The 25,870-nt window shown below is 36.8% G+C and overlaps 1 protein-coding gene across 4 annotated transcripts in view; it reads right to left on the bottom strand.

Moving 5' to 3' along the window:
* Nucleotides 1-1,693: 1,693 nt before the first annotated feature.
* Nucleotides 1,694-25,870, bottom strand: part of LOC120635763 (zinc finger protein 16-like) — a 36,697-nt gene continuing 12,520 nt past the window's right edge. Inside the window, exons 6-19 of one of the 4 annotated variants that reach the window (XM_039906905.1) lie at nucleotides 25,722-25,772; nucleotides 23,145-23,339; nucleotides 20,580-20,668; nucleotides 19,157-19,235; nucleotides 17,136-17,213; nucleotides 16,161-16,252; nucleotides 14,567-14,684; nucleotides 12,695-12,784; nucleotides 11,730-11,865; nucleotides 10,076-10,258; nucleotides 7,739-7,867; nucleotides 5,900-6,015; nucleotides 4,469-4,668; nucleotides 1,694-3,233 (exon numbers count right to left, since the gene is read on the bottom strand). In XM_039906905.1, the coding sequence (XP_039762839.1) occupies nucleotides 3,156-3,233; nucleotides 4,469-4,668; nucleotides 5,900-6,015; nucleotides 7,739-7,867; nucleotides 10,076-10,258; nucleotides 11,730-11,865; nucleotides 12,695-12,784; nucleotides 14,567-14,684; nucleotides 16,161-16,252; nucleotides 17,136-17,213; nucleotides 19,157-19,235; nucleotides 20,580-20,668; nucleotides 23,145-23,339; nucleotides 25,722-25,772 (1,634 nt within the window). In that variant the 3' untranslated portion in view covers nucleotides 1,694-3,155. The remainder of the gene's footprint in view (nucleotides 3,234-4,468; nucleotides 4,669-5,899; nucleotides 6,016-7,738; nucleotides 7,868-10,075; nucleotides 10,259-11,729; nucleotides 11,866-12,694; nucleotides 12,785-14,566; nucleotides 14,685-16,160; nucleotides 16,253-17,135; nucleotides 17,214-19,156; nucleotides 19,236-20,579; nucleotides 20,669-23,144; nucleotides 23,340-25,721; nucleotides 25,773-25,870) is intronic. The other 3 variants (XM_039906906.1, XM_039906907.1, XM_039906908.1) reach the window with 3 other exon arrangements.

The following is a 25,870-nucleotide window of genomic DNA, read 5'->3' as shown; positions in this document are numbered from 1 at the left end:
TAAAAAAAAATAAAAAAAATTATCGATCGAAAGTCTTAATTTTTGACTTAGGTCAAACCTTTGAGGATAAAATAATAGTGTATTAAACGCGAGACGCCTTCATTAGGATAAATAAAATGAAAAATAAATGATCCAACCTTCCTTATAAAATAATAAAAAAAAATACATTAATTTAAAAAGTCCATAAATTTCATCTTATTCCATAATATCGTAATAACTATAAAAATAATTCAATAGATAGAATCTTATATTGCCCCGAAAACCTATTTCTTTGAGTTCGGTCACTTTTAGCTCCAAGAAACTTGAATTAGTACATATTTTTATTTAAAGTCATAATTTTTAAATTACCACGCACACATTTTGTATGTCATGCAAGCATCAAAAGTGCCATCTATGGGCAAATTTGAATAAAGAAATATTTGACTTGACTTCGCCTTACTTAATCTAAAGTCTATTTTTGCTTACCCGGCTTATAATGTAAACAATATTTTCTTTTAGTGCATAGTCTATTTCAAACTGTTAATAAAGTAATAAAAACACTCTTAGATATAAAAAAATCTCTTTTAATTTTGTGTGTTTTAATTTTTTTTTAAACCATACTTTACATTAAAAAATCACGAAAAGATTATTTACATTTTAAGACAAGTTAGGAAAAAATCGCATGTAGTCGTGAGTGCTTAACAAATAACTCGACACTAATTTTTTTTTTTTTTTTTTTTTAAGTCAAAATTATATAATTTCTGTGTTAGGTCACTTTAATGAAGCCGGAAGTGTATTTCTATCTTTAAATCATAATATAGAGAAAATACTTTCTATGTAACGACCTAACGGCTATTTATCACAGTTTAGCTATCGTACAGTTCGGAAATAGTCTGCGGAAATTTCTGCATGATTGTCATCAATTTAAATTAGTGTCATATAGCTGGACTCTTTACTCATGAGAGCTTTACAAGATTTTTATAAAAAATACCCAAAATCATTCGGCCTGTGGTGGTTTTCATTTAAACTAAAAACTTTTGTTTTACGATTCTTCCGATCGAACATCGCTGAAGCGGATCATTTTGAGTGTGTATTTTTAATTATTTATGTATTTCATATAAATTGAGGATGTTATATATTTATGTTATATATTTATACATGTTGTATATGATTGTTAGTAGATTACATTAATTATGGGTAATATCATGTATGTTTATGTCTTATTTGTATTTATATGTAATAAAAATACATATGACTCACATATTGGATTCACCACCAATCAGAACAATAAAAAATTACATGCGTTGGGAGATGCGTTCAGTCCAGCAGCGGACTGTTATATATTTATATATTATTTATTCAACATATATATTATACGTTTTTAATTACATATATATATTATAGTTATATTTATATATATATATATATATATATATATATATCTATTTTATTTATATATTTTACAATCTTATTTATTGCACCACCTACCTCTTTTCTTTGTTTTTTCCTTTAACACATTGGTTGCCTGGAAGAATTCCCTATGTAGCGATAAGGCCACCAAATTGTACTCTCTTGCTATGTATTTATATATCTTTAACTACTTTTTTTCTTTGGTGTACAATAAAAGTGTATTCATTCATTCATTCATTTTTTTAACTCGATAGTTTGTGAAATATTAAATATTTTACATTGATAGTCTACTTAAAGATTTTAAACTATGATTTTCGTGGTTAATTAACATTTCTTAAATATAGTTCAACGGGTACAATACCACGAAAATATTTTTGGATTTTTCGATATTTCGACCCAGTTGCGTGCAACTACAAGGCCGAGTGCTTTAGGGTATTTTTTATTTAACCATAGAGCTAGAACCCACCAAGCTGCAGAGGCTCAAACTCATAAAATTATATTCTCTCTTCCTTTCGTCAATGTTGGGAAACGCGTTTTTTAAACCCATATATTTGCATTGCTTATTTTCATTAGTAAATCAAATTTTTTTTTTTTTAATTTTCAGCGCTTCACTTACATATTGGATTCACCACCAATCAGAACGATAAAAAATTACATGCGTTGGGAGATGCGTTCAGTCCAGCAGCGGACTGTTATATATTTATATATTATTTATTCAACATATATATTATCCGTTTTTAAATATAGAACACGAACAATAACATGCACTGATTGATATGCATGACAATTTACAAGTGCACATAGCAGTTAATTCAATTAGACATTTAAATAATATTATATTTTAGATTGGATAAAAATTTTCAAGTAGAACTCATCAAATGAATAATATACGTACCATTTTAATATATCGTTGTGCGCCAGAAATGGCTGGATGCATGTTCGTAAATGAATAAATAAATAGTACTGACAAAGTCTTAATCTATTGATTATATTCCAAACTGTACGCTAGCTAAATCGCGGCGTATCGTATGTAGATTCTAGACTTTGGCGTTCGGAACGCGGCGCGGCTCGGGCGCACTACTCCTTGAGGCGTTTGTAGCCAGCCAGGTGGCTGTTGAGGCGCCGTGCCAACCGGCGCGCGCGCGTGTTACACGCCCGCGAGAGTGAGATGGATATATACGGGGTGTAAGTGACGAGCTAACGTAGACTATGCGAAGGAGTTACGCTGAACTCCTACAAAAAAAACTTTCAATATCGTGTACATTAATCTACTAGTCAAGTCCTTTCATTCGATACCCATATTGAGGGAGTTGTGAAATAATACGTAAGCCGCCATTTTGAGACGGCGGGCGTCTTGGACAGATTTTCATTAAAATTTGAAACAGTTAAAACAAAATCGGTTCATAAATAGCGCGCTGCGTATTTTATTCATTTTAATTTAATATCTAGTTTGGACAGACTAAATGAATGATTTCAGGCTGTAATCGGTTAAAAATATCGTCAAACTCATGGAAAGGCCGAATTCCAACTCTGGGAGATTCAGAAACAAGTACAGAATCCCTGGTTTCAGTTTTCAATAACAGGTCGCTTACACCCTTTATAGCTGGATGATTCAAAAACAAAAGTTTTTCTATTGACTTATCACTAAAGTAGATGATGAACAAAATGGGAACCAAGAATGCTCCCTGCACAGCATCTAAAGTTAAGGACTTAGTTATGGGTGAACGGGGCACTACAAACGCCTCAAGTTAAAGACCTGGGGGGCACTACTGCTGGAGGCGTTTGTACTTCACCAGGTGGCTGTTGAGATGTTGCGCCAACTGCTCAGCGCTCGTAAACGACGCCTGCGAGAGAAAGATGTAAAGTATAATTATGATAAAAGTTATATTTAATTTTACCTGAAAAACACATTATTTGTATGTACTCTTTGCCAAACTCTGTCATAGGGTTTCTGTCAATAGTGACAGTGACAACTGACGTAGTAAAGAAAGAAAAGAGATGAAATTGTTATTTTTGTTGACCTAACAGCAGCGTTATTATTTAAAATGATACGTAAAAATACAAAAAAAATGTATACAACTTCGAGTTGTATAAATGACTGCACTGTAGTTTGTACACACACACCACTAATGAAGATGATGAACAAAGGGGGAACCAAAAATTCTCCCTTCTCAATAGTGCCTTAATATATTATTTTATTTATTTCGGTCCAGAACACTCCACACACACTCAGTATAACATTTCAAAATGGCTTCAGTAGTAAACTAACTGAACGCGTAAACCACAATATATAAGGCGTATAAAATAACAGCTGTTTCATTTCGACATCATTTATGACGATGACAAAAACAAGGGGAGGAAAATATGCTCCTTGCGCAACACTCGGTAGGAGATTTTTGAGAAGAAAGTTTAATAAAACAGCAAGTCTTTCTGTTTGTTCTAAATCTGCCGCCGGTTTAAAAGGAGCCGGCAAGAAACTTGCCCTTTTTTTATTCCACTACAAGTTAGCCGTTGACTGCAATTTCACCTGGTGGTAAGTGATGATACTGTATAAGATGGTAGCGGGCTAACCAGTTAGGGAGTATGCTAATCTGTATTTAAACCCCTACCCCTGCGGATTGGCGGACTCTACACACCTTTTGAGTACACGGAGAGCTCTGGCATGTATATGCAGTTTTCTTCACAATGTTTTCCTCCATAGTTAAATTGAGTGATATTTTAATTACTTAAAACGCACATAGCTTAGAAAAATTAGAGGTGCGTGCTGGAATTCGAACTAGGCCCCCCGAAAGTGGGCTATCACCGCTTGCTATCTCATTATTGCTGTCCCTAAATTTGAAAATACCGGGTCGCGGGCAACGTCTGGAATTGCAAAAACCCAATGGCGGTGAATCGATTTTAAAATCTCTATCACCCAGTGGCGTGCACAGGGTATGCACAAAGCATGAACAAGGCATAAAATGGAAAAATTCCCCTCCGATACGAGTTGCATAAAATAATTTGGGTAGGCAGTGCATTTGCGCATGTATGAAGTGCACGCCACTCCTGCCACAGTCATGCAACGCGCACACGCGCTCACCTTGCACACGACGCAGCGGTACAGCTGCTTGGCGTGGTTGTGGATGTGCCGCGTGAGCGAGTGCGTGTGCGTGAAGCGCTTGCCGCACTGCGCGCACACGTGCGGCAGGCGCGACGGCGCGGACGACGCGTGCGCACTGGCGCGGTGCCGGCGCAGCTGCTCGTAGCGCCCGAACGAGCTGCCGCACTCGGAGCAGCGGCCTGCCGGAACAAGTATGGAGGGTAGAGGTAAGGAGAGTCATCTGTGTATATGAAAAAGTGTCGTCAAAATGTATTAAATTAGGATGGCGCCACATTTGCATCAGGGTAACTCTTAAAAGAAGCGCCAAATATAAATATTGTTAGAGTAGGCTTGAAAAATAAACAAGGAAGTAAGGTTATATTTACCACGATATTTTGTACAACGTAAGTTGTTGAAATTCTTAATAATTAACTACTTTAGTCGATAATGACATTAAATTTTTTAACTCGGCATACTTCAATTCATCTACGATTGCTACATTCATACCATACCCTGTGCATCCACCAGCGCCATTGTGGAGGATTTTTGAACTGTTATTTAGCGCATACACTGGACACTTTTTCAACTTTTCTCCCATATACCCTCCATAGGAATAAGAGCACACTGATAATGGCACACATTTCACTGGTTGTACATAGATTTTTTTTTTTTTTTTTTTAATCTTTATTTGGGACTTTTATCCAACACGGATATGCCAGCCCCATCATCCCTTAAGTAACTAGGAAACAAAAAACTAAATTATTATATGTATTAATACCTACTATAAGAGAAATGTAACAGATACAATCTGTTATTGCTGCTTATGCAAAAATATCTCAACAGCAGACCTGAAACCTTCTGTGGTCGGTTGAGACATGGAATCTTAACTCTTTTTTTTTTTAATTATTTATTGATTTCAAACAAACGCATACACAAGCCAAAGAATACAGATAAAAACTAAATAATAGTGATCATTTACATACTTTTAAAAATTAATAGACAATGAATGCATGTTACAAAGGGTTACAGGGGGTTGCCGCATTCGGAGCAGCGGCCTTGCGAAAAAAGTGCACTCTGATAATGGAACACATTTCAAAAGCTAGCGCACAAAACCTTAACTAAATTGACTAACTACACACACACACTACACTAACTAATTTTAGTGTTCAATTTGAATTTTTATTCATTTTCATTTACTTTTGCATTCATTTTTATTTGAGTATAAGAATTGAAGGAATTAATTACACCACACAGATTCTCCTGCTTTTCGCGTAGCATAGCAAATTAAGCTTCATTTTCATAGTAATCATTTGTTTTGCACAAAAAGTTATAACGCAGATCGGCAGCAGCGTTCTCTGTGCTGATACTGCAATCACCCCCCTGGGAGAGGCATATAATCCACCAGTGGACTGTTATAGACTAGCAACTCACCAGCCCTCTCGTCGGCGGTGTGGGTGCGATCGTGCGCAGCTAATTCCGCGTCATCTTCAAAGCACTTCCGGCATACCTCGCACCGCACTGTCATGGCGCCGCGATGGGCTTCCGCTCTGGAACAATTACAATAGCTGAAAACTAGCTTTAAGGTCACAAATCCTGCTATTATTATAAACTAGCGGTCCCTCGCGACTTCGTCCGCGTATAAGTCGACCTTAGAAGATAGAAATATGATGACACAGACTTTTTTTTTAGAACTTTATACATGATTTGATCGAAACGTTAACCGTTCACGCAGCGAACTGGTGGTACAGTTCATTGGTGCTATACTCCTATTGGCCTTAACCTTAGTTTTTGTTAAAACTTTAATTTTATTTTTACTTTTTGTTTAATTCGCTTAGAAGCAAACTTGCTATTATTTATATCTACCTTTTGTTATTAATTAGGTATTACCGGTTTTCTGTACCTGATAACAACAACGATATATAAATAAAAAAAAAGTGTTTGCGTGTAAGTTCATTTAATATTCACTATTTAATTTTATATTCTATTTAAAATACATTAATATCACTTTCACATTTTATAAATATTTTCATTTGTTAAATAGAATAATTGAGAGTAGAAAATTGAAGGTTAGATCAGCACATGTCAATTTAACCTTATCTTTGAATATTATAGAATATCACAATCGCCAGAAAATTTATTTATTATTTATTTATTACCAAATTAGTAAATAAAAAAGTATATTGAGATTTTCAAAACACTGCAATTTTTTTTTTTTTTAAACTTGAAATTTTATTCACTCTGCAATTCACAATTAATCCGTTTGAAAATATTGGAAATAAATAATCCTAATTGATTATATTTGCCATAGCTGGCGTATAAGGCAAGAAGCATATTTTAATTATTTTGATTTTGTTTATTTCGATGTTTTTTTTAGTTATTATATAAATCAATTTGTTTAAATTAAGATTTGCATGTCATATATTATGACTAAAGATGTATACCTACAATGTTTTATGCGAATAAAAGAATTGAATTTAATTGAATTAAAGCGTGGAGTATGTCACATATACAATCCTAATATTTCACTAATGTTTGTTGTACCACCTACTGATTTCTTATAGCATTTTCTTGTATGCCTTTGGTTGCCTGGAAGAGATCGCTATTTAGCGATAAGGCCGCCAAATTGTACGTTCTACCTTATTGTGCTGTTGTATTTGTATCTCTGTGAATTTTCTCTGTGGTGTACAATAAAAGTGTATTCATTCATTCATTCATTCACATATACTTACGACCAATCCAAATTATTATTTTTAAATAGCGGAAACTACACAGACGTCGTGACGCAAGCGTTACTTCCGTCAGAAAAAAATTGGTTGTCTGTAAAGTCGGCTTACTGACGATAGTTGAACGTGACGTCGTAAGAAAATACTGAAGGAATGGCTGCATTTTTCAAAAGAAAATTTTAATTTTATTTGTTTGATAGATATTATCGTTGCTATAAACAATTGACACCACATTCACTTTTCACTGCACTTCATCCTTGCCGAAAACATGTAAATGTATTATTGTATAGAAGCTGTCCACGCGGACGCATCGCTGACTCAAGTAGGAGAGAGACAGATGTCGAACGCGGAGGCCGACTGTGCCTCTTTGTCGCTCGTTCCGCGCTCTCGCTTGCACTTCAAGCCTTGAATGGAACGCCTCAGAGCGAGGTAACGCCGCATACGTCATGTTTTTTCGTGCGTGCAGCCGGCTCCATCGAATCCGAGTCACTCCCTAGTCGCGCGCAAAGAAGTTTTACATCAATAAATTAATTAAATAACTATGTACTTGTGCTCGAACAGCTTCTCCCGCCGGTTGAAGGTCTCGTTGCAACAATCGCACTCGTAGCGGTCGCTGGAGCGGGACCGCGAGTTGGAGCTACCCCCGCCCTTGTTGAGGTGCGAGCGCCGGTGGATTCTGCGAACAATCGTCGTCATTTATTTATTTATAATGGACAACCAACAGTAAAAGAAAGTATTCAGCGCGCTTTTACTCGGCAACTGGTCTACTTTTTATGTCAGTGGCCTTTCACACAGACAGCCATAAAATCAGCGATTAGCAGTGTTTAAAATGAAATCTCTTCGAAACAGGCGGGATATTCTTGATCTGTGTTTTTTTACATAAAATATTACAAAAAAAAAAAATTAAACGTGACAACCTTCTCAATCATATATCCCTGACTGTCCCGCGCCGGTACACCAGAAGTTGCAAATCCACAATTTTTTTTCCAAATCCCATCTCGGAAAACAAGCGCCTATTATACGTATTCAATGTGACATAGATTACATAATGAATATATTTTTCAAAAAGAATGTCAATCTAATGTTTACATTTGAAATGGAACCCTGTGAGGGCGCTGTAACCAGATTGAGAGGCGGACTTATTATTGTCAATATTAAATAATCTCATTTAGGAAGTCATTTATTTTATAATAAGCTTTCTCCAGCAAGTAATGTCGTAAGGATTTTGTAAATAAGTTTATACTTTCTTTTTCTTTTATATGTTCTTTTGTATTTATTTATAACACCAACAGCTTCACCTGATAAACAATAATCATAAACTTGCTATGTTGTTTACTGACTACTGGTAGGGTTGTGAATAAAATAATCCCTACTAATATTATAAATGTCAATGTAAGTTTGTTTGTTACACTTTCACGCAAAAACTACTTAACCGATCCTCATGTTGTACACATATTCTTTGAAGTGTTAGAAGTAATATGGGATACTTTTTATCCCGACATTAAGCTCGGTTCCTATGGGAGAGGGGATGAGTTTTTAACGGTTTTACACCTTAACTCCGATTTAAATAATTATTTTTGTACTATAGAGGTTATAATATGTATTTAATTTTGCCCAAACTGTGGTTGGAGATAGAGAGAGAACTCCTCAGCAGACAGCAGAAAACCCCTTATTTAAGGCTTTGCTATACTGAATACTTTAATTTTTTTTAGATCTATAACTAAATTTAATGCCACATAAAAAAACAAAATCAAACGCAGACAAAGTCGCGGGAAACAGCTAGGAAATAATAAATAAATATAATACGACAATACACACATCGCCATCTAGCCCCAAAGTAAGCGTAGCTTGTGTTATGGGTACTAAGATAACTGATGAATAGTTTTTATGAATAATATACATAAATACTTATAATATATAGATAAACACCCAGACACTGAAAGCATTGATGTTCATCACACAAATATTATCCAGTTGTGGGAATCGAACCCACGGCCTTGGGCTCAGAAAGCAGTGTCGCTGCCCACTGCGCACATCGGCCGTCAAACTTAAATAAAAATATAAATTGTAATTAAGTTCATTAATCTATACCTTGTCACATAAACTCTGTGTGGTTTGAGATGAGGAGAGTGACCGAGTTTTCGTTAATTGTTTTAGTCTTAAGTTGACCAATAAAAATAAATAATAAAAAAAAACCCGGCTAAGTTTGTTGTGGGCACTTCTTAGAGCAGGCCGCGTTTGGAACCCTCGTAGCTTTAGTTTTAAGTTTACTTGCTATGTTTAGTTTTAAGTTTACTTGCTATGTTTAGTTTGCTATGAAGTTAGAGTACATTCATACCCAAGCTTTTTGATCATACATTCTTCATCCTTAATATAATAATAGGATTTTTCTGTAAGCTTATGTTTTATATAAAGAAAAGTCCCGAATAAAGAATAAAAAAAAAAGATGGCAGCCACCGCAAATTGCATGGCGTCATGGCGTCAGCCATTGTGAGTTGCGATATATATATTTTTTTATCTGTTCGATATCAAAAAATAAAAAAAAAGATGGCAGCCACCGCAAATTGCATGGCGTCATGGCGTCATCCATGGGTCGAATTGCGTTGTTTTTTTTTTTTTTAGTATTTCAATGTTTAATAAAAAAAAAAGATGGCCGCCACCGCAAAATGGCGAATTGCGTTTTATATTTTTTTTAGCTTTTCAATGTTAAAAAAATTAAAAAAAGTTGGCAGCCACGGCAAATTGCATGGCGTCATGGCGTCATCCATGGCGAATGGGATTTTTTTAGCTTTTCAATGTTAAAAAAATAAACAAAGATTGGCGAAATGGCGTTGGTGTCTTCTAGCTGTTCGTATTTAGATGAATCGTAATTGGCGGTACTCACTTGAGCGTGACCCTGGTGGAGTACCACTTGCGGCACACGTGGCACTGGAAGCTCTTGTCGGCGGACTCGTTCTCCGACTCGCTGAGCTCGTCCTGCGCGGGCGCAGGTGCGGGCGCCGCGCGCTCGGGGTCCGAGTCCGAGTCGCCCGACTGCGGCCCGTACGACCACGCGCCGAACGACGTGCTGTTAATTAAGAAATGTTTGACATGTTTTCATTTTAATTGCTTTTAATTTAATTTCGTAACTGATGTACTATGTCAAATTTTTATGGGTGAAGCCTGAAATAAATAATTTTATTATTATTATTTTCGAAGTGTCGCCTCAGCTCTTGGCTGGATTTAACTGCATTTACGGGCCTTAGCAAAGTAAATGCAGCGTGTGGTGTGTTTTTATATTGTATTTTTATGTTAAACCTATGCTTTCGTCAGCATGCAAAAACTTTCTTACTATTCTACATGTATTTAAAATGGCAGCTTATTGCAAACCAATGTACAGAGATTCTTCCAGACCTATTATTTTTAAGCTATGTAGAAGATTATTGGAAATAACCACTGCGGTAGAGATAACGATAGGAACCACATACACTTGTCTTGTTTCCAGATTCTCGTAATTTCTTAGTGTATTTGCTAATTTTTTCACTTACTGTTTTCTGTATTTTATGGGTATTAGGAACTGCAATATCTATGAGGTAAGTGGTTTTTCTTAATTTATTATTATTGGATAGAAGCAGGCGTTACTTTGCGGAAATGCATGATATATTATGAAAGTTAAGCTTAATTTGCTATACTCCCCGAAAAGAAGGAGCATTTGTTAGGTGTAATTTATAATTTCTTCAATCCTTATACTCCGCACCAAACAGAACTTCATAATTGTTTAATGTCTTAACAATTATTCATTGACAAGTAAACATCTCCTGAGGATGCTCCGGTTTCGGAGCGAAACGTGCGTAGAGGGTACATTGCCGAGGATCTGTTTGGTGTGGAGTATACGGATTGAAGAAGTTAAGTCAAAGTCAAAAATATCTTCATTCAAGTAGGCCTATAGGTGACACTTTTGATGCGTACATAAGAATTACACGGCAGTGAGATGATGGCGATAACCACATTCGTAAACTTAAAACTAAAGCTACGAGGGTTCCAAACGCGTCCTGGTCTAAGAAGAAGCCCACAACAAACTTAGCCGTGTGTTTTTTTTTTTGTTATCACCATCTTACAAAATGTCATTTATAATTATTAGAAGAGCAACCTGGTTAGAGCAATAATTCACGCCCAAGCTTTTTTATCGATTGCGTAGTCCTTTATACTATAATAGGACTTTTCTATAAGCTTACGTTTAATACAAACTTTGAACTTTTTAAGAGACATCTCCAAGATGTCAATTATAAATACAGATTCTCCTGCTTTTCGTGGAGTATAGCAAATTAAGCTTAATTATCATAATATATTGAACGACGGGCTGCCGGCCGGCGGACAGAGCATGTTAGAGGGGTACTTTTGTTTTTTTTTTTTTTTTGTAATTTTTATAGTGTTTTTTGTGGGCACGTGCCCCGTGCTCTGTAATGGGCCGGTAATGGGTTGATATGATGATGTTGACTACTAAAAGGGGGTCAGATATTGTGAGGTGGGTGACGATGCCAGGCGGAGTGTCAGCTCACCTGTCCTCCTCGGGGTTGGCGATGGTGGGCGGGTCGGGGTTCTTCTGGTTGGCGTCATCGTCGGAGTCGCTGTCCGAGCTGTCCGACGAGCTCGAACTGCCTGATGACGACGAGGAAGACGACGACGAGGAACTGCCTGCGGGAGCGCCGAAACATACAGCGTGTTAGCGAATAGCGAAATAAGGTTGAACGATGCATACGGTAAGGAAACACCCTGTATAAATATTATATCAAACGAAACATTTCTTAAGTACACAAATCCAAAAATATTAAAATTAAAAATATTTTTGGATTTGTCGATATTTCGACCCAATTGCATGGATCGCGGTCACGACGGGACTGCGTGGGTACGAGATGTCAAGTTGGATCTGACTCTGACTACTGAACAGAATCTGACTACCCGCTTTCGTTTTCTTTTGTATTTCACGACACAGTTCGTGAAATACCGAAAAAAGAGGTGTTGTTGATTCTTTTTGCTAAGATTTTCGCTGTTAATCAACAGTTCTTAAATATAGTTACAACGGGTACATACCACGATTCATGCAAATGATTCCCACAACTGGAGAGTGTTTGTGTGATGAACATGAATGTTTTTCAGTGTCTGGGTGTTTATCTGTATATTATAAGTATTTATGTGTATTATATTCATATAAAAATATTCATCAGCTATCTCAGTACCCATAACACAAGCTACGCTTACTTTGGGGCTAGATGGCGATGTGTGTATTGTCGTAGTATATTTATTTATTTATTTATTTACTAACACTTGTCTGAAATAAACTTTTTCTTTTTCTAATTATGATTTTTCTTCTCTCCGTTAACGACAACTCTTTATAACGCCATAAAATGCATAATCCCTTTAGTGTCGTTGTGTGTAGTCTTTAGTGTGTAGTTTTTTTTTTTTTAAGTATTTATAATAGTTTTCATTTTAAGTTCATCCGTGTTCGAAGTAGTTTATAACTTACCGGATCCGGAACTGCTGCTGCCGGAATCGGAATTGGAACTGTCTTCCAACTTTTCTACATGCGCATCCAACTCTTTCACTGATGCGCCACCTACAAATAACAATTTTAAACATCAACTAATTTATTTTTGAAATCTAACTATTTATTTTATTTTTTATTTTATTTAGAATACTTTATTGCACAAACTTAGAAACAATACAAGAAACACACAAGAAAACAAAAAAAATAAGTAAAATTAAAAACAATTAAAAAAAAAAAATAAAAAAAAAAGTTAAATACAGTTGTGTGCAAAGGCGGCCTTATTTCAGCAATCTCTTACAGACAACCCTTGGTGAAAGTAATAATGGAAAACAAGAGGGACAGTGCAAACAATGAAACTGAATTAAAAAAATTAAAAATATATATATACTATATAACATACACATATAAGAATTAATAAAATAAATAACTATATCAACTGATCAACTAATTCTATCAACTAATTTATTCAAATTCAAATTTATCTATTTCAAGTAGGCCTACTTTATACCACCGGTTCGGAAAGCAGATTCTACCTAACCTGTGTTTTTACACATTTTTTAAATGTATGCATTGGTAGGTCAAGAAATAAATTTGTGTTGCTTTCGAATGGAACAACAGTTGCCATGCATTTTTTCTTCAATGAGAATTGCATCGTGTCCAGAGAGTATACCAATACTATAACGCGGTAAAACTTGTCTACATTGTAGTTGTAGCAAAGAGGATAGAATCACTATTTTGCTGTTGTATGTTTTTTCTTGTATTGTAATTATACCGTAACAATGGAAAGACATGCTTCCGAGCGGGTACTCTCGATGCGTTCATAAGATACAAAATGTGTACAAAACAGTGAATATTGATGGCGATAACTGCATTCGTAAAGTTTAGAAGCTACGAGGGTTCTAAACGCGTCCTGGTCTATGAAGAAGCCCACAACAAACTGAGCCGGGTGTTCTATTTGTTATCACCATCTCACATTGTCATTTAAAATTATTAGAAGAGCAACCTGGTTAGAGCAATAATTTACACCCAAGCTTTTTTATCGATTACGGAGTCCTTTATACTATAATAGGACTTTTCTATAAGCTTACTTTTAATACAAACTTTGAACTTTTTAAGAGACATCTCCAAGATATCGACTTGTAGTTTATTGTTAAATTGAAAATCGTTTCCTTTAAATGAATTACTTATTGTATGTAGTCTAGTAAATTGCACTTTGCATTGACGGGTTGACGGGTTGACGGGTTGATGGGTTGATGTGTCCACCAGTAGACGGGTTGATGGAATGATGAGTTAACGGGTTAATGGGTTGACGGGTTGCTGGGTCGGCGGGTCGATAGATTGGCGGGTTGATGGGTTGGCGGGTTGATGGGTTGTTGGGTTGATGGGTTGGTGGGTTGACGGGTTGGTGGGTTAATGGGTTGGCGGATTGACGGGTTGATGGCTTGACGGATTGATGGGTTTATGTGTTCACCAGTAGACGGGTTGATGGGTTGACGGGTTGATGGGTCGATGCGTTGGCGGGTCGATAGATTGGCGGGTTGATGGGTTGGCGGGTTGATGGGTTGGTGGGTTGATGGTTTGGCGGGTTAATGGGTTGGCGGATTGACGGGTTGATGGCTTGACGGATTGATGGGATTATGTGTTCACCAGTAGACGGGTTGATGGGTTGACGGGTTGATGGGTCGATGCGTTGGCGGGTCGATAGATTGGCGGGTTGATGGGTTGGCGGGTTGACGGGTTGATGTGTTCACCAGTAGACGGGTAGATGGAATGATGAGTTAACGGGTTGATGGGTTGACGGGTTGACGGGTTGGCGGGTTGACGGGATAATGAGTTGACGAGTTTGCTCACCCTCTGAACTCCTGATGGACAGCACTTCATCACTCTCATCTCTATTCAGTCTCTGCACTTGATCCATCGGGGGTTTCTTGAACTGCGCCGCGAGCAGGTGCGCTCCGTACAGGTCATCCTAGAAACATACAATAGTAGACGGTTAACATGTCCATAAACAGTATATGTATATATATATACAGTCAAACCTGGATAAGCGAGAGTTCAAGGGAGCACAATCTCATTCTCGCTTATTGAGGTTTCTCACTAACCCGAGTTTCTCGCTAATGCAGGTACATGGGAAGCGTTTCTCTCTTATAGAGGTACGCAGCAATAACAAGACATATTCATGCACTATGTAATTTTATTTTATTTAGAACTTATTTACATTTAAAAAAATCCGTGAATTTCGTTTGGGTTTCTGTTTTTGTATTTTGAATGTTTTTCTCTAACTCATAAATTTTGTCGAATATTACTTGCTCGACTGTCGCTTATAGAGGTATAGATAAGTAGCAGTCTCACTTACGGAGGTCCGTGAGGGAAAAACGACTCTCTCTTACAAAGGTTTCTGTTTCTCGCTAGTAGAGGTTTTGGGAGCTTAAAATGACGGGTCCTCGCTATTATTACTCTCACTTATAGAGTTTTCTCACTTACCCAGGTTTGACTGTATATAAGAAAGTGTGTGGGTATGTTCCGTATAGGCTCCGAAACGGTTGGACCGATTACAATGAAACTTTCAGGGAATCTCCGGATTGATCTGGCGAGTAATACTGTAAAGTTTGGTGACGATCGGAGCACTCCTATTTTTGAACTGTCAAACTTTCAAATACAGCTTTTATTTACTACGATGCTATTCTATTGTTGGATGTACATGGGTGTAGATAATGATCTTCACCCGCTCGAGAAGAGAATAGAAGAGAATAAATACGGAGAGAAATAAATGATTTAATATATTATGAGACAAATTAAAAATTTAATTATGTAAGTTTATTGTTTAAATAAAATAAAGCAAAATCTAGCCCGGCGAAGCGGGCTGGGTACGCTAGTATATATACAACGTGGAAATGAAAATCGAAATAATATTTGACAGGCTTTAGAGGTACATTATGTACTGTCTCTGAGACATTACCGTGAAACCGAAACGCGAATAGTTTTTGAGTAAACCACTTCCATAGGTTTTACTGTAAGAAATCAGATAGACATTCAAAATTTAAATCATGTGACTCTTGCCACTTTATTAGGTAGCGTAGGTACTATGCGCGTGGCTGTTCTTTATCTTCAATAGGGTTGTCATAAGTAAACACTCCGAATCAAAAATTAGTTTGTATGGAAAAATATATATGCTTCTTTTGATTTAATATTTTTACAGGTTGATTCTTATGAATTATACTTATGTCAATATTTTTTCGTTATTCTGACACACGTTGTATTTCTAGTTTTTTTTTTTTTGAGAGCTTCCGCTGCGTAAACGGTTAAAGTTTCGATCAAATCATGTATCACAAAGTTATTCCCCTTTGAGAATACTAGAAAATTTTCGCGACATCGTATGAGTATCTTCGCAAGGGACTTAAATATTGGTTTATGTTTTAAGCGAATAAATGAATTTGTTTGTTACCTTATCTATGTTAGCGTACTTTTCGTGTATGTGTCGGAGGGCGCGTAAATTCTCGTCCAAACTGAGCGAGTCGGACGCCTGGCTCGGTGATCCTTTGGGCAAATAAACAGACGATATGATAACAATTCTCATAATAATATTAATTATTATTGTATATATATATATTTCTTGTGTGCGTGTGTATGTCACTGAACTCCTCCTAAAGGGCTGGACCGATTTGAATGAATTTTTTGGTATGCGTTTGGGTGGCTGGATGTTTTAGATTCACAAATCAGCCCGACAGATGGCGCTGGGGTCCGCTGGTATAATTATAGATTAGCGGCATCTGCGGTAGGAGAGCCGTAGCTTAGTTGGTAAGGCGCTAAGATGAAAAATCTGTAATAATTGAATTGAATAATTATAAAAACGATTTTTAACTGATTATTCGTAGAAAATAAAATCAAGTATTAAAATCTTTTATCGATTGGGATTAAATCTATTTTTTCCATAATCGATTATTTTTTCACATCCCTACTCAGGCCGCGATCGCCAGAGAGACGCAGGTTCGAATACTATCGGTTCCGTAAATTTAAATATGCATTTTGAATTTATAAAATTGATAATTCCTCCGAGGGTAGGTAAAAACTAACCAATTAAAACGAAGTGTTGGAAGGACGAAGAAGTCATAGTTCCGCAACATCCGTGAATGGACCAATATCGTAAGCGTGGAAACATTGCTTCGCTTGGCGCAAGACCGCGAGAAGTTCGCACAAAGAGAGAGAGATAGAGAGAGAGAGTGCGATCAGTGGCGTGCACAGGTTTTTTGACCAGGGTATGCATAAAGCAGGTGCATGGCAATAAAATTGAAAAAATCCCCTACAATACGAACTATATAAAATAATTTGGGTATGCAGTGCTTTTGTGCATGTATGAAGTGCACGCCATTGAGTGCGAGAGAGGGAGAGGGAGGGAGAGAGGTTTTAAAGGCTTGCTCACCGAGGTCGGGCTCTTCGTCGCTGTCCACGGGGATGGGTTCCGCATTCAGCGGCATCAGGTTGCTCCGCACACGGATCTCTGGAAAAGAAGCTCTAATGACAAGGATAGACGCGTCAGTTGTCGCAGAATACTATCGCTTCAACTAAGCCCATTAGTGGGCGTTATTTTCCACTCATTGCCGAGTGGAAAACGACGATTAAAACAAGTTGATTTCATATCTATAATAAAGTGGAAAGGATACAAATGTATCTCCTCCCACAGCTTTATCAACTCCCAGAGTACTGGCGCACAAGTGGAAATAATATCCAAGTAATATATGTGTATTAATAAATGGAGGTAAACTTCTCCTATTCCATGTATAGCAGGTGGACACGTTAATAATATCCCTTGTCAGGGGATTCAAAATTCAAAATTCAAAATTGAAAATGAAAATGAAAATGAAAATGAAAATGAATAAATGCTTTATTGTCGTAAAGAATAACAAAACAGAATCAAAAGTACTTAAACATAACACATAACATATATACAAATTTTGTTTTATTTTGCACAGATAAAAAGTGTACCTGTTCTCCGTGTAAATTCAAAAATCATTTATTTCAAGTAGGCCTAATATAAGCACTTTTGAAACGTCAAGTCTGTCTGTGTGTAGTGACTCTACCACCGGTTCGGAAGGCAGATTCTACCGAGAAGGAGCCGGCAAGAAACTCAGCAGTTGCTCTTTTCTGTTGGATTCGTCTGTTTGGATATTATTATATATATTTGACAGCCAAGTGGCGAAATGGGCAGCGACCCTGCTCTCTGAGTCCAAGGCCGTGGGTTCGATTCCCACAACTGGATAATGTTTGTGTGATGAGCATGAATGTTTTTCAGTGTCCGGGTGTTTATATATATATTCTAAAGTATTTATGTATGTTATTCATAAAAATATTCATCAGTCATCTTAGTACCCATAACACAAGCTACGCTTACTTTGGGGCTAGATGGCGATGTGTGTATTGTCATAGTATATTTATTTATTTATTATTATTTATTATTTATATTATTTGTAGAGGGGACGCCTGTCATTGCCAGACGGGTTATCAGTTCTCTGTAAGGACTATTCCACCCTCTTCCCCATAACGGGATATAGTCGGGGGATATAATTTTTGTCTCCTGTCCGTGCTAGCCTCTGCAGGAGAGATTAGGGCATTCAGACAATTCTCAAGTTTGAATAAACTGGGTGACGACCTCACCGGCGCAACGGTGAGAGCTGTGAATTTAATTACGAGGTCCGGGTGCGATTTGGATTGGGATTTTATTATTGCTGAAATTTCGCTGGTCTGGTCTGGTGGGAGGCTTTGGCCGTGGCTGGTTACCACCCTACAGACAAAGACGTGCCGCTAAGCGATTTAGTGTTCCGGTGCTTAACAATTATTTACTATAAAATCAATATCTGTAATTCTGTACTTCGTAGAGTGTACGTTGCCGAAGGTACATCTGTTTGGTGTGGAGTATAAGGATTGAAGAAATTATAAATTGCACCACACAGATTCTCCTGCTTTTCGCGGACTATAGCAAATTAAGCTTAATTTTCATAAAACACGTAAATACTTATAGTATACAGATAAATACCCAGACACTGAAAACAGGCATGGTCATTACACAAACATGTTCCATTAGTGGGAATCGAACCCACGGCCTTGGACTCAGAGAGCAGGGTCGCTGCCCATTTCGCCACTTGGCTGTCAAATACATATAATAATATCCAAACAGACGAATCCAACAGAAAAGAGCAACTGCTGAGTTTCTTGCCGGCTCCTTCTCGGTAGAATCTGCCTTCCGAACCGGTGGTAGAGTCACTACGCACAGACAGACTTGACGTTTCAAAAGTGCTTGTATTAGGCCTACTTGAAATAAATGAATTTTGAATTTACACGGAGAACAGGTACACTTTTTATCTGTGCAAAATAAAACAAAATTTGTATATATGTTATGTGTTATGTAACCCGCTGTCAACAGTATTAAATAGTTGTATGACTCACTCGCTTGCTGAGGCTGCCTCGGATCCACATTCTTCCTCGGTCTTCCACGTTTGCCCTTGACGCGTTCCGGATTAGCCACCTGGAGAGATAAATAACATAATAATAATATTATTCTCTATTTCTCCTTCCCATCAAATGGGCCTACCGCGGTATTGCAGCGCTCCGACAATGTTCGCCGAATCGGGAGTGCCTGACTTTTTTATTGTATTGTTAGAGCTGGTGTGGGATCCTTTTGGGAAAGGATTGGGAACTCTTACAATAGAATATTTACGATCGTCTGTGAGGCCGAGTCCTATTTCAGACTATTGGCTGTCTGTTCATCGAGACTGGCACAGAAACTAAACTAAGAACCTATGACATCCGAAATAATTTTATTAACTACTAACTGTTGCCCGCGATTTCGTCTGCGTTTGATTTTGTTATTTGATGTGGCATTCAATTTAGTTGTAGTTCTAAAAAAATTTACGCACACATTTTTAACAGTATCGCTAAGCCTTAAATGAGGGGTTTGCTGCTATATTATCTCATATACACGAAATTTGGGGAAAATTAAGCAGATATTATAACCTCTATAGTACAAAAATAATTATTTAAATCGGTTATAATTTGTCGAAGTTATGGTGTAAAATCGTCAAACACTCATCCCCTCTCCCAAAGGAACGGAGCTTAATGTCGGGATAAAAAGTATCCTTTATTACTTCTAACACTTCAAAGAATATGTGTACAAAGTTTCATGAGGATCGGTTAAGTAGTTTTTGCGTGAAAGCGTAACAAACAAACTTACATTGACATTTATAATATTAGCAGGGATAGGGATACATTCCATACATATGTACAAACATATAAACATACAAATATTCTACTATAAATGCATAATATAAATATAATCCTACTTAATATTATAAACGTGAAAGTGTGGATGTTTGTTACTCAATCACGCAAAAACGGCTGAACGGATTTGGATGAAATTTGGCCATTGGCATGGAAAGGAACATGGGCTACCTTTTATCCCGATTCCTTATGAAGTTCCCGAGGGAAAATTAAAAATTGTTTACGAGCTAAGCCGCGAGCCGACAGCTTTTAAATTTGGATTCATGTCACCTATGCTATGGAAAAGGACATATACTTTCTATACCGATCTCTCAAATAGTTCCCGCGGTAGGATTAAAAATTGTCACCGACCGAAGCTTCAGACCCCATTCTGAAGTCGACGCAGACAAAGTCGCGGGCAGAAGCTAGTAATCAAATAAATAAACAAATAAAAATAAAAGAATCGTCTAGAAGAGTTATCTTATAAATAGGAGCAGTACTCAATGCACGATCGTGTCCGAGCTTAGTACAATGAAGTGACCGTATACCGGGTGCAATAAACTCGCAGCCTTACACCTGGAACAATCTAGAATATAGAATGAATAGTACTTACGGAATCCTTCTTAGCGTTAGGCGTCCGCTTGGTGTATTTACGTTTGACACGCGGCGTGGACTCCCCGGCTGACGATGACGCGGCGGAATCTATAGTCACATAGATAAATAGATATATAAATAAAATATATACAACGTGTAATAAAATTACGAAATAATATTGAAGGATGCATAAGTATATTTGATAAGGAATATTAAATCATAAGAATCATATTTATTTTTCAATACAAACGAATTCAAAACATTCTTAGTGTTGACTTGTGACAACCCTATTGAAGTCAAAAGGCCTACACGCGCATAGTACCTACTCTACGCGAGGCGTACCTCATAAGAAGTCACTTGATTTTAATTTTGCAGGCTCAGAGTCACTCAGCGAGCGATGGTAAGAGCTAAGCTTGGAGTATCTCTACGTGATCCAATCAGAAATGATGAACTAAAGTTACCGACATAGCTCTACGAGTCGCGAAGCTGAAGTGGCAATGGGCGGGGAACATAGTTCGGAGAACCGATGGACGTTGGGGTTCCAAGGTGTTGGAATGGCAACCCCGCACCGGTAAACGCAGCGTTGGTCGCCCCCTAACCAGGTGGATAGACGACATCAGGCGAGTAGCTGGGAGCCGCTGGAGGCAAGCGGCCCAGAACCGTGTATTGTGGAACTCCCTACAAAAGACCTATGTCCAGCAGTGGACGTCCATCGGTTGATTTGATGATGACGATTTCACAAACTATCGAGTTAAAAAAAGTCTTAGAGCAAAAGTTATTAGTTTTAACGTAAAGAACTAAAGACGGAGAGCTTTCTAGTAATCTTTAAAGTAATCGATGTTTACAAAATACATTTTATTTAAACAAGTGCTAAAGTTATTATATATAGAAAACATTCGAGTTATTTGCACGCAAGCAAAGCAACATTTTTTTTTACAAATACCTTTACCAAGAAAACAAATGTATAGCTGCTTTGCTAAAATTGGTGACACAACACGAAAAATATTTCGTACTATTGATACGTAGCGACTCCAACGTATTTCAGGAATTTAGTGATAAATAGTTGTATCACTTACTCTTTAGAGCATGTGATAATATACTGTTCTCTTGTTTAAAAATATAACGAACACTTTTCGGTGGTGCCACTATTAAAATAAGGATTTTAGTGTTAAATAGTGGTATCACTTACTCCTTAGAGCAAGTGATAATATACGATTCTTTTCAGTAAAAATTAAATGCATATGAGACAGTAAATTTTAAGTGCAAATAACAAAATATAGCGAACACTTCTCGGTGGTGTCACTATTAAAATAATGCAACTATATCATTGTTAAAAAAAACAAATATTTTTAACTCCATGCATGCAGCATAGCGGACGAAAGGTACTACAAAATATTATAGACAAAAAAAAAATTATATCAAAACTCTTTTTATTTATATTTTGTTGAAATGACGGGGATTCCCCACGTTCGGCAGAAAATGTGACCAGGACTCAAGCTTTTACTTAATTTTAAGTTATATACTTACGTAAATAAAATATATGTTTCAACTTGTATAGTAACGAAATTATCCTACTAATATTATAAATGTGAAAGTGTGGATGTTTTTCACTCTACCACGCAAAAACGGCTGAACTGATTTGGATGAAATTCGGCATACACGTAGCGTTGTCATGGAAAAGAAAATAGGCTCCCTTTTATCCCGGGAAATAAGATAGTTCCCGCGGGAATAAACACATTAATCCACGCAAACGAAGTCGTGGGTATCGGCTAGTTTAACATAAAATGAATATTATTTGTTTTATATAAAAAAAATGTGTGTGTGTACTAGTGTACACACGTAATAAGTGAAACACTGAATTATGACCTTATTTGTAATCATTTACATGCAGAACTATATGCAACTTTACAGAAATTGGTTAGATAAAGTTAAATAAGATAAATTTTAACAAAAGGCTTTTATTATCATTGACATGAATACAAAAAATAAATACCATATTCACACCCACGTTTTGGTATGTTGAAAAAGATGGCGCGTAACGCATAAATGTGACGCGTTACCGAAAAATGTGACATTAATTTTTTTTCCAACGCCGATAAAGTAGTTTCACTACAAAAATTAAATGGAAGTGTACCCATGCACCATTAAGAAAACTACTTATTGAAATTTAGTTTATTGTAAATCGTAGAGCTCAAACCCCACTTTTGGCAAGTAACAAATATCTTTGTCCCATGCACACCAATATTTTTTTTTATTCAAACTACTTTTACTTTACTACAGATAAAGGCACGGTTTCACTTTCTGATCGGACTTATCACATAATTTTTTAAGAAAAAATTAATCTTTTTGGAATTTATATTAAACTTAAAAAAAATAACTTGCATTCACTAAGCTACGTTCTTAATTTAAAAAAAACAACAGGCATGCATCAATAACTTTATTTTTTTTACTCAACCTACTTTTACTGCACTACGTATTTTAAAGACCGTTCGAAATTCGAATTAGTTCGTAAGACAAATTCTTGGAGGAAGAAATGTATTTTTTTTTCTATGTCCATGCGTTCTAACTACTATTTTTCTTTTACCTTTACGTTTAAAAAATTTCGCGTTTCGCCGCATTATGATATTTTTATCCCCCGCTTTGCGCACGGTACCAATCTTCTGGGGTATATTCCTCAATGTGACCATTTTATTCGCCGTATTTAGTTTTACGACCCGCGACGACGACGTCGACGACGCTGTGTTCGGCGCTTTCACGCTTGACATTTTCACGATTTTCGCTATTCGGAAAATAAATTTTGTAGAAAAAAACCTTTTTATTTTTTTCCATGCTTTAAATATTAATCAATCGTATTAAAACAAAATTAGCTCGACTATTGGTCTATATCCAAAAAAAAATATCTATGGTTTTGCCACGAGAACAACCTAGTATAGAAAGAAATCCCCTTTGTGCGTGCCCTAAGCGTAGCTTCATACAAATTCACTCCCCCCTCCCAATCCGCAACCCCGTAGTCGCCCTACGGTTTCGCCAGGGTTATATCTATTCAATCATATTTGATGATCTTGGCAAATTCGGCGTAAAGATAGCTCGCATTCTAGGAATGCTTTTTATAAAGGCAAACAAAGGGTTCACGTATTTTCGAAGTTATACTTCTTTTGGCGCGTTGGGGAAAAATTATGAAAGTAAATCTTTACGATTCGAGCGCATTCCGTCACAAAAAAGCGACACCCTGAAGTTAGCTATAAGGTTTGGTTTTATACACTTTCGATTATCAAAGTCTGCGGGCTCATTCCGGTGATTTAATCGATTCAATTGTACAAAAATCAAACATCGTAATGTTGAGTGAAACTTGGTGGTCTGACAATGAGGATTCCTTTCAATGGATTAAACACCTTTTTTCTATTGTTAATGTTGTTTTTTCTGCAAACATAGAATATTGTTGTTACGCCACAGAAGTATAACTTCTAACGCGTGTACATAAGTACACAGACTTTTTGTTAGCTTGAAGTAATAAGTGATGGACCCAGCAGGAAAACCATCGTCTATAAACAGAGCAACACTTCGCAGGGCATGCAAGGAGCACGTCCCGCAACATGCCGCATGTTTCCACCAACCCGAGACGTAGGTGTTAAGCCACATACGCCTGTAACTACACCGGCAACCACGCCCTTCACACCTAAACATTTTTTGACGACCACTATAAATTTAAGTACCGGGTTTGATAGCCAGCAGCGTGAATTTGGGAATTTATAATTTCTTTCTACGCTTTGGCCGTGGCTAGTTACCACCCCACCGATTTAGTGTCCCGGTACGGTGTCGCGTAGAAACGACTACCATACTCTATTACCGGTTAGCCCGGTACCATCTTAGACTGCACCATCACCTCACTAGGTGAGATTGCAGTCAAGGGCTAACTTGTAGTGGAATTAAAAAAAAAACAACTATGCCGGCAGATATTAGCATAGCGTTAGTACTTCCCCGGACAAGTTCTGTCACAAATAGCTCTACTACTTTTAATATTGTTTGTTAGAAGGAGAGTTATTTCAGTACCTTGAACACTTTTGGCGCTAGGGTTTTCTTTTCTATACACGAATTATAAGTTATTCTTAAGGCATTTCTATATAGGAAAATAATTATTTTTGTGTAGAACAATCTCTGTTTATATCCAATTATAAGTTTTCAATAATATTATGTCACTCTTGATTTAATTCTTTTTTTTCATTTGTAACAATTAACTTTTCCCTCCCACAGCAAGAGTGTTCTGCTCCATTTAAAGTTTAAAAGCGTGATTATATACAGCTTGAACTCTGAACAGCATGTGAGTTAGTGTTAGTGAAAGACCAAGATACGTTGGTGTTAGGAAGTGGGTATATAAATCGATGCAACTTTTCTTTTCAGTGTAACACAAGACAGTTTACGGAAATGAGGAAAGAAGTTATACTCAATTCAAGCAGCGATGTGGTGTTTACTCAACACGGGTAGCGTGGCGTGAGGCGAAATTGGCCGTTATAGAGCTGTTATGTCTATTCGAGCTAGCACAGTAACAACACTAACACAGTATTTTTTATCTATATTTGTCTGTTATATTGGTGGGTTGTAATTCAAGGCTTCAAATTGCCAAATAAACGTTATCTGAATCATAAATTTTACATTATGACAGTTTTTGACAAATAACAATTCCTCAGTTAGGTTTTGTGATTGAAAATTCAACCACAAATTACGTAACTTTAGCGAAAAAGCCACCCATTCAGATATAGGGTAATAAAACAGGGTATTTAATATACCCTGTTGTAATAAAACAGGGTATTTAATATACCCTGTTGTAATAAAACAGGGTATTTAATATACCCTGTTTTATTAGGGGATCACTATTTAGGGGATGAAACAATGCATGAAAAATTAAATTGTATGCGCACAAAGTCACAGACGCAAATATCTAAGGGTATGTATGTAACGGTATAAGGTATATGAATAAGGGATGAAAAAAGGTATGAAAAAATTTCAGTTATAAAAATCGTACGCCGAAGAAATCGATGAAGCATCCGCTAGTTTTGAAATAACTAAAACGCTAACTGTCAAAGTTATACTGAAAATAAAAGTTACCAGGATGTCATAAGTTTACAGAGGTTATTAGAAGTTGAACGTTTTGGATATTACTCACCACCCGTGGCTCGCCTTCTGTATTCCCTTTTGGCTTTCTTTTCCAAGGCTTCTGGGAACAAAATGTATGTTATAAGTATACACCAAAGGAAATTTCGAGATTTTAACTTTTGAACCAAAGTAACTTGTAACCTTGTTCAACTACGATAG

The sequence above is a fragment of the Pararge aegeria genome, chromosome 27 (assembly GCF_905163445.1).
Source record: "Pararge aegeria chromosome 27, ilParAegt1.1, whole genome shotgun sequence".
NCBI classification, from domain to species: Eukaryota; Metazoa; Arthropoda; class Insecta; order Lepidoptera; family Nymphalidae; genus Pararge; species Pararge aegeria.
Note: the sequence above shows the minus strand (reverse complement) of the source record. Positions and strands in the feature narration are given on the sequence as shown.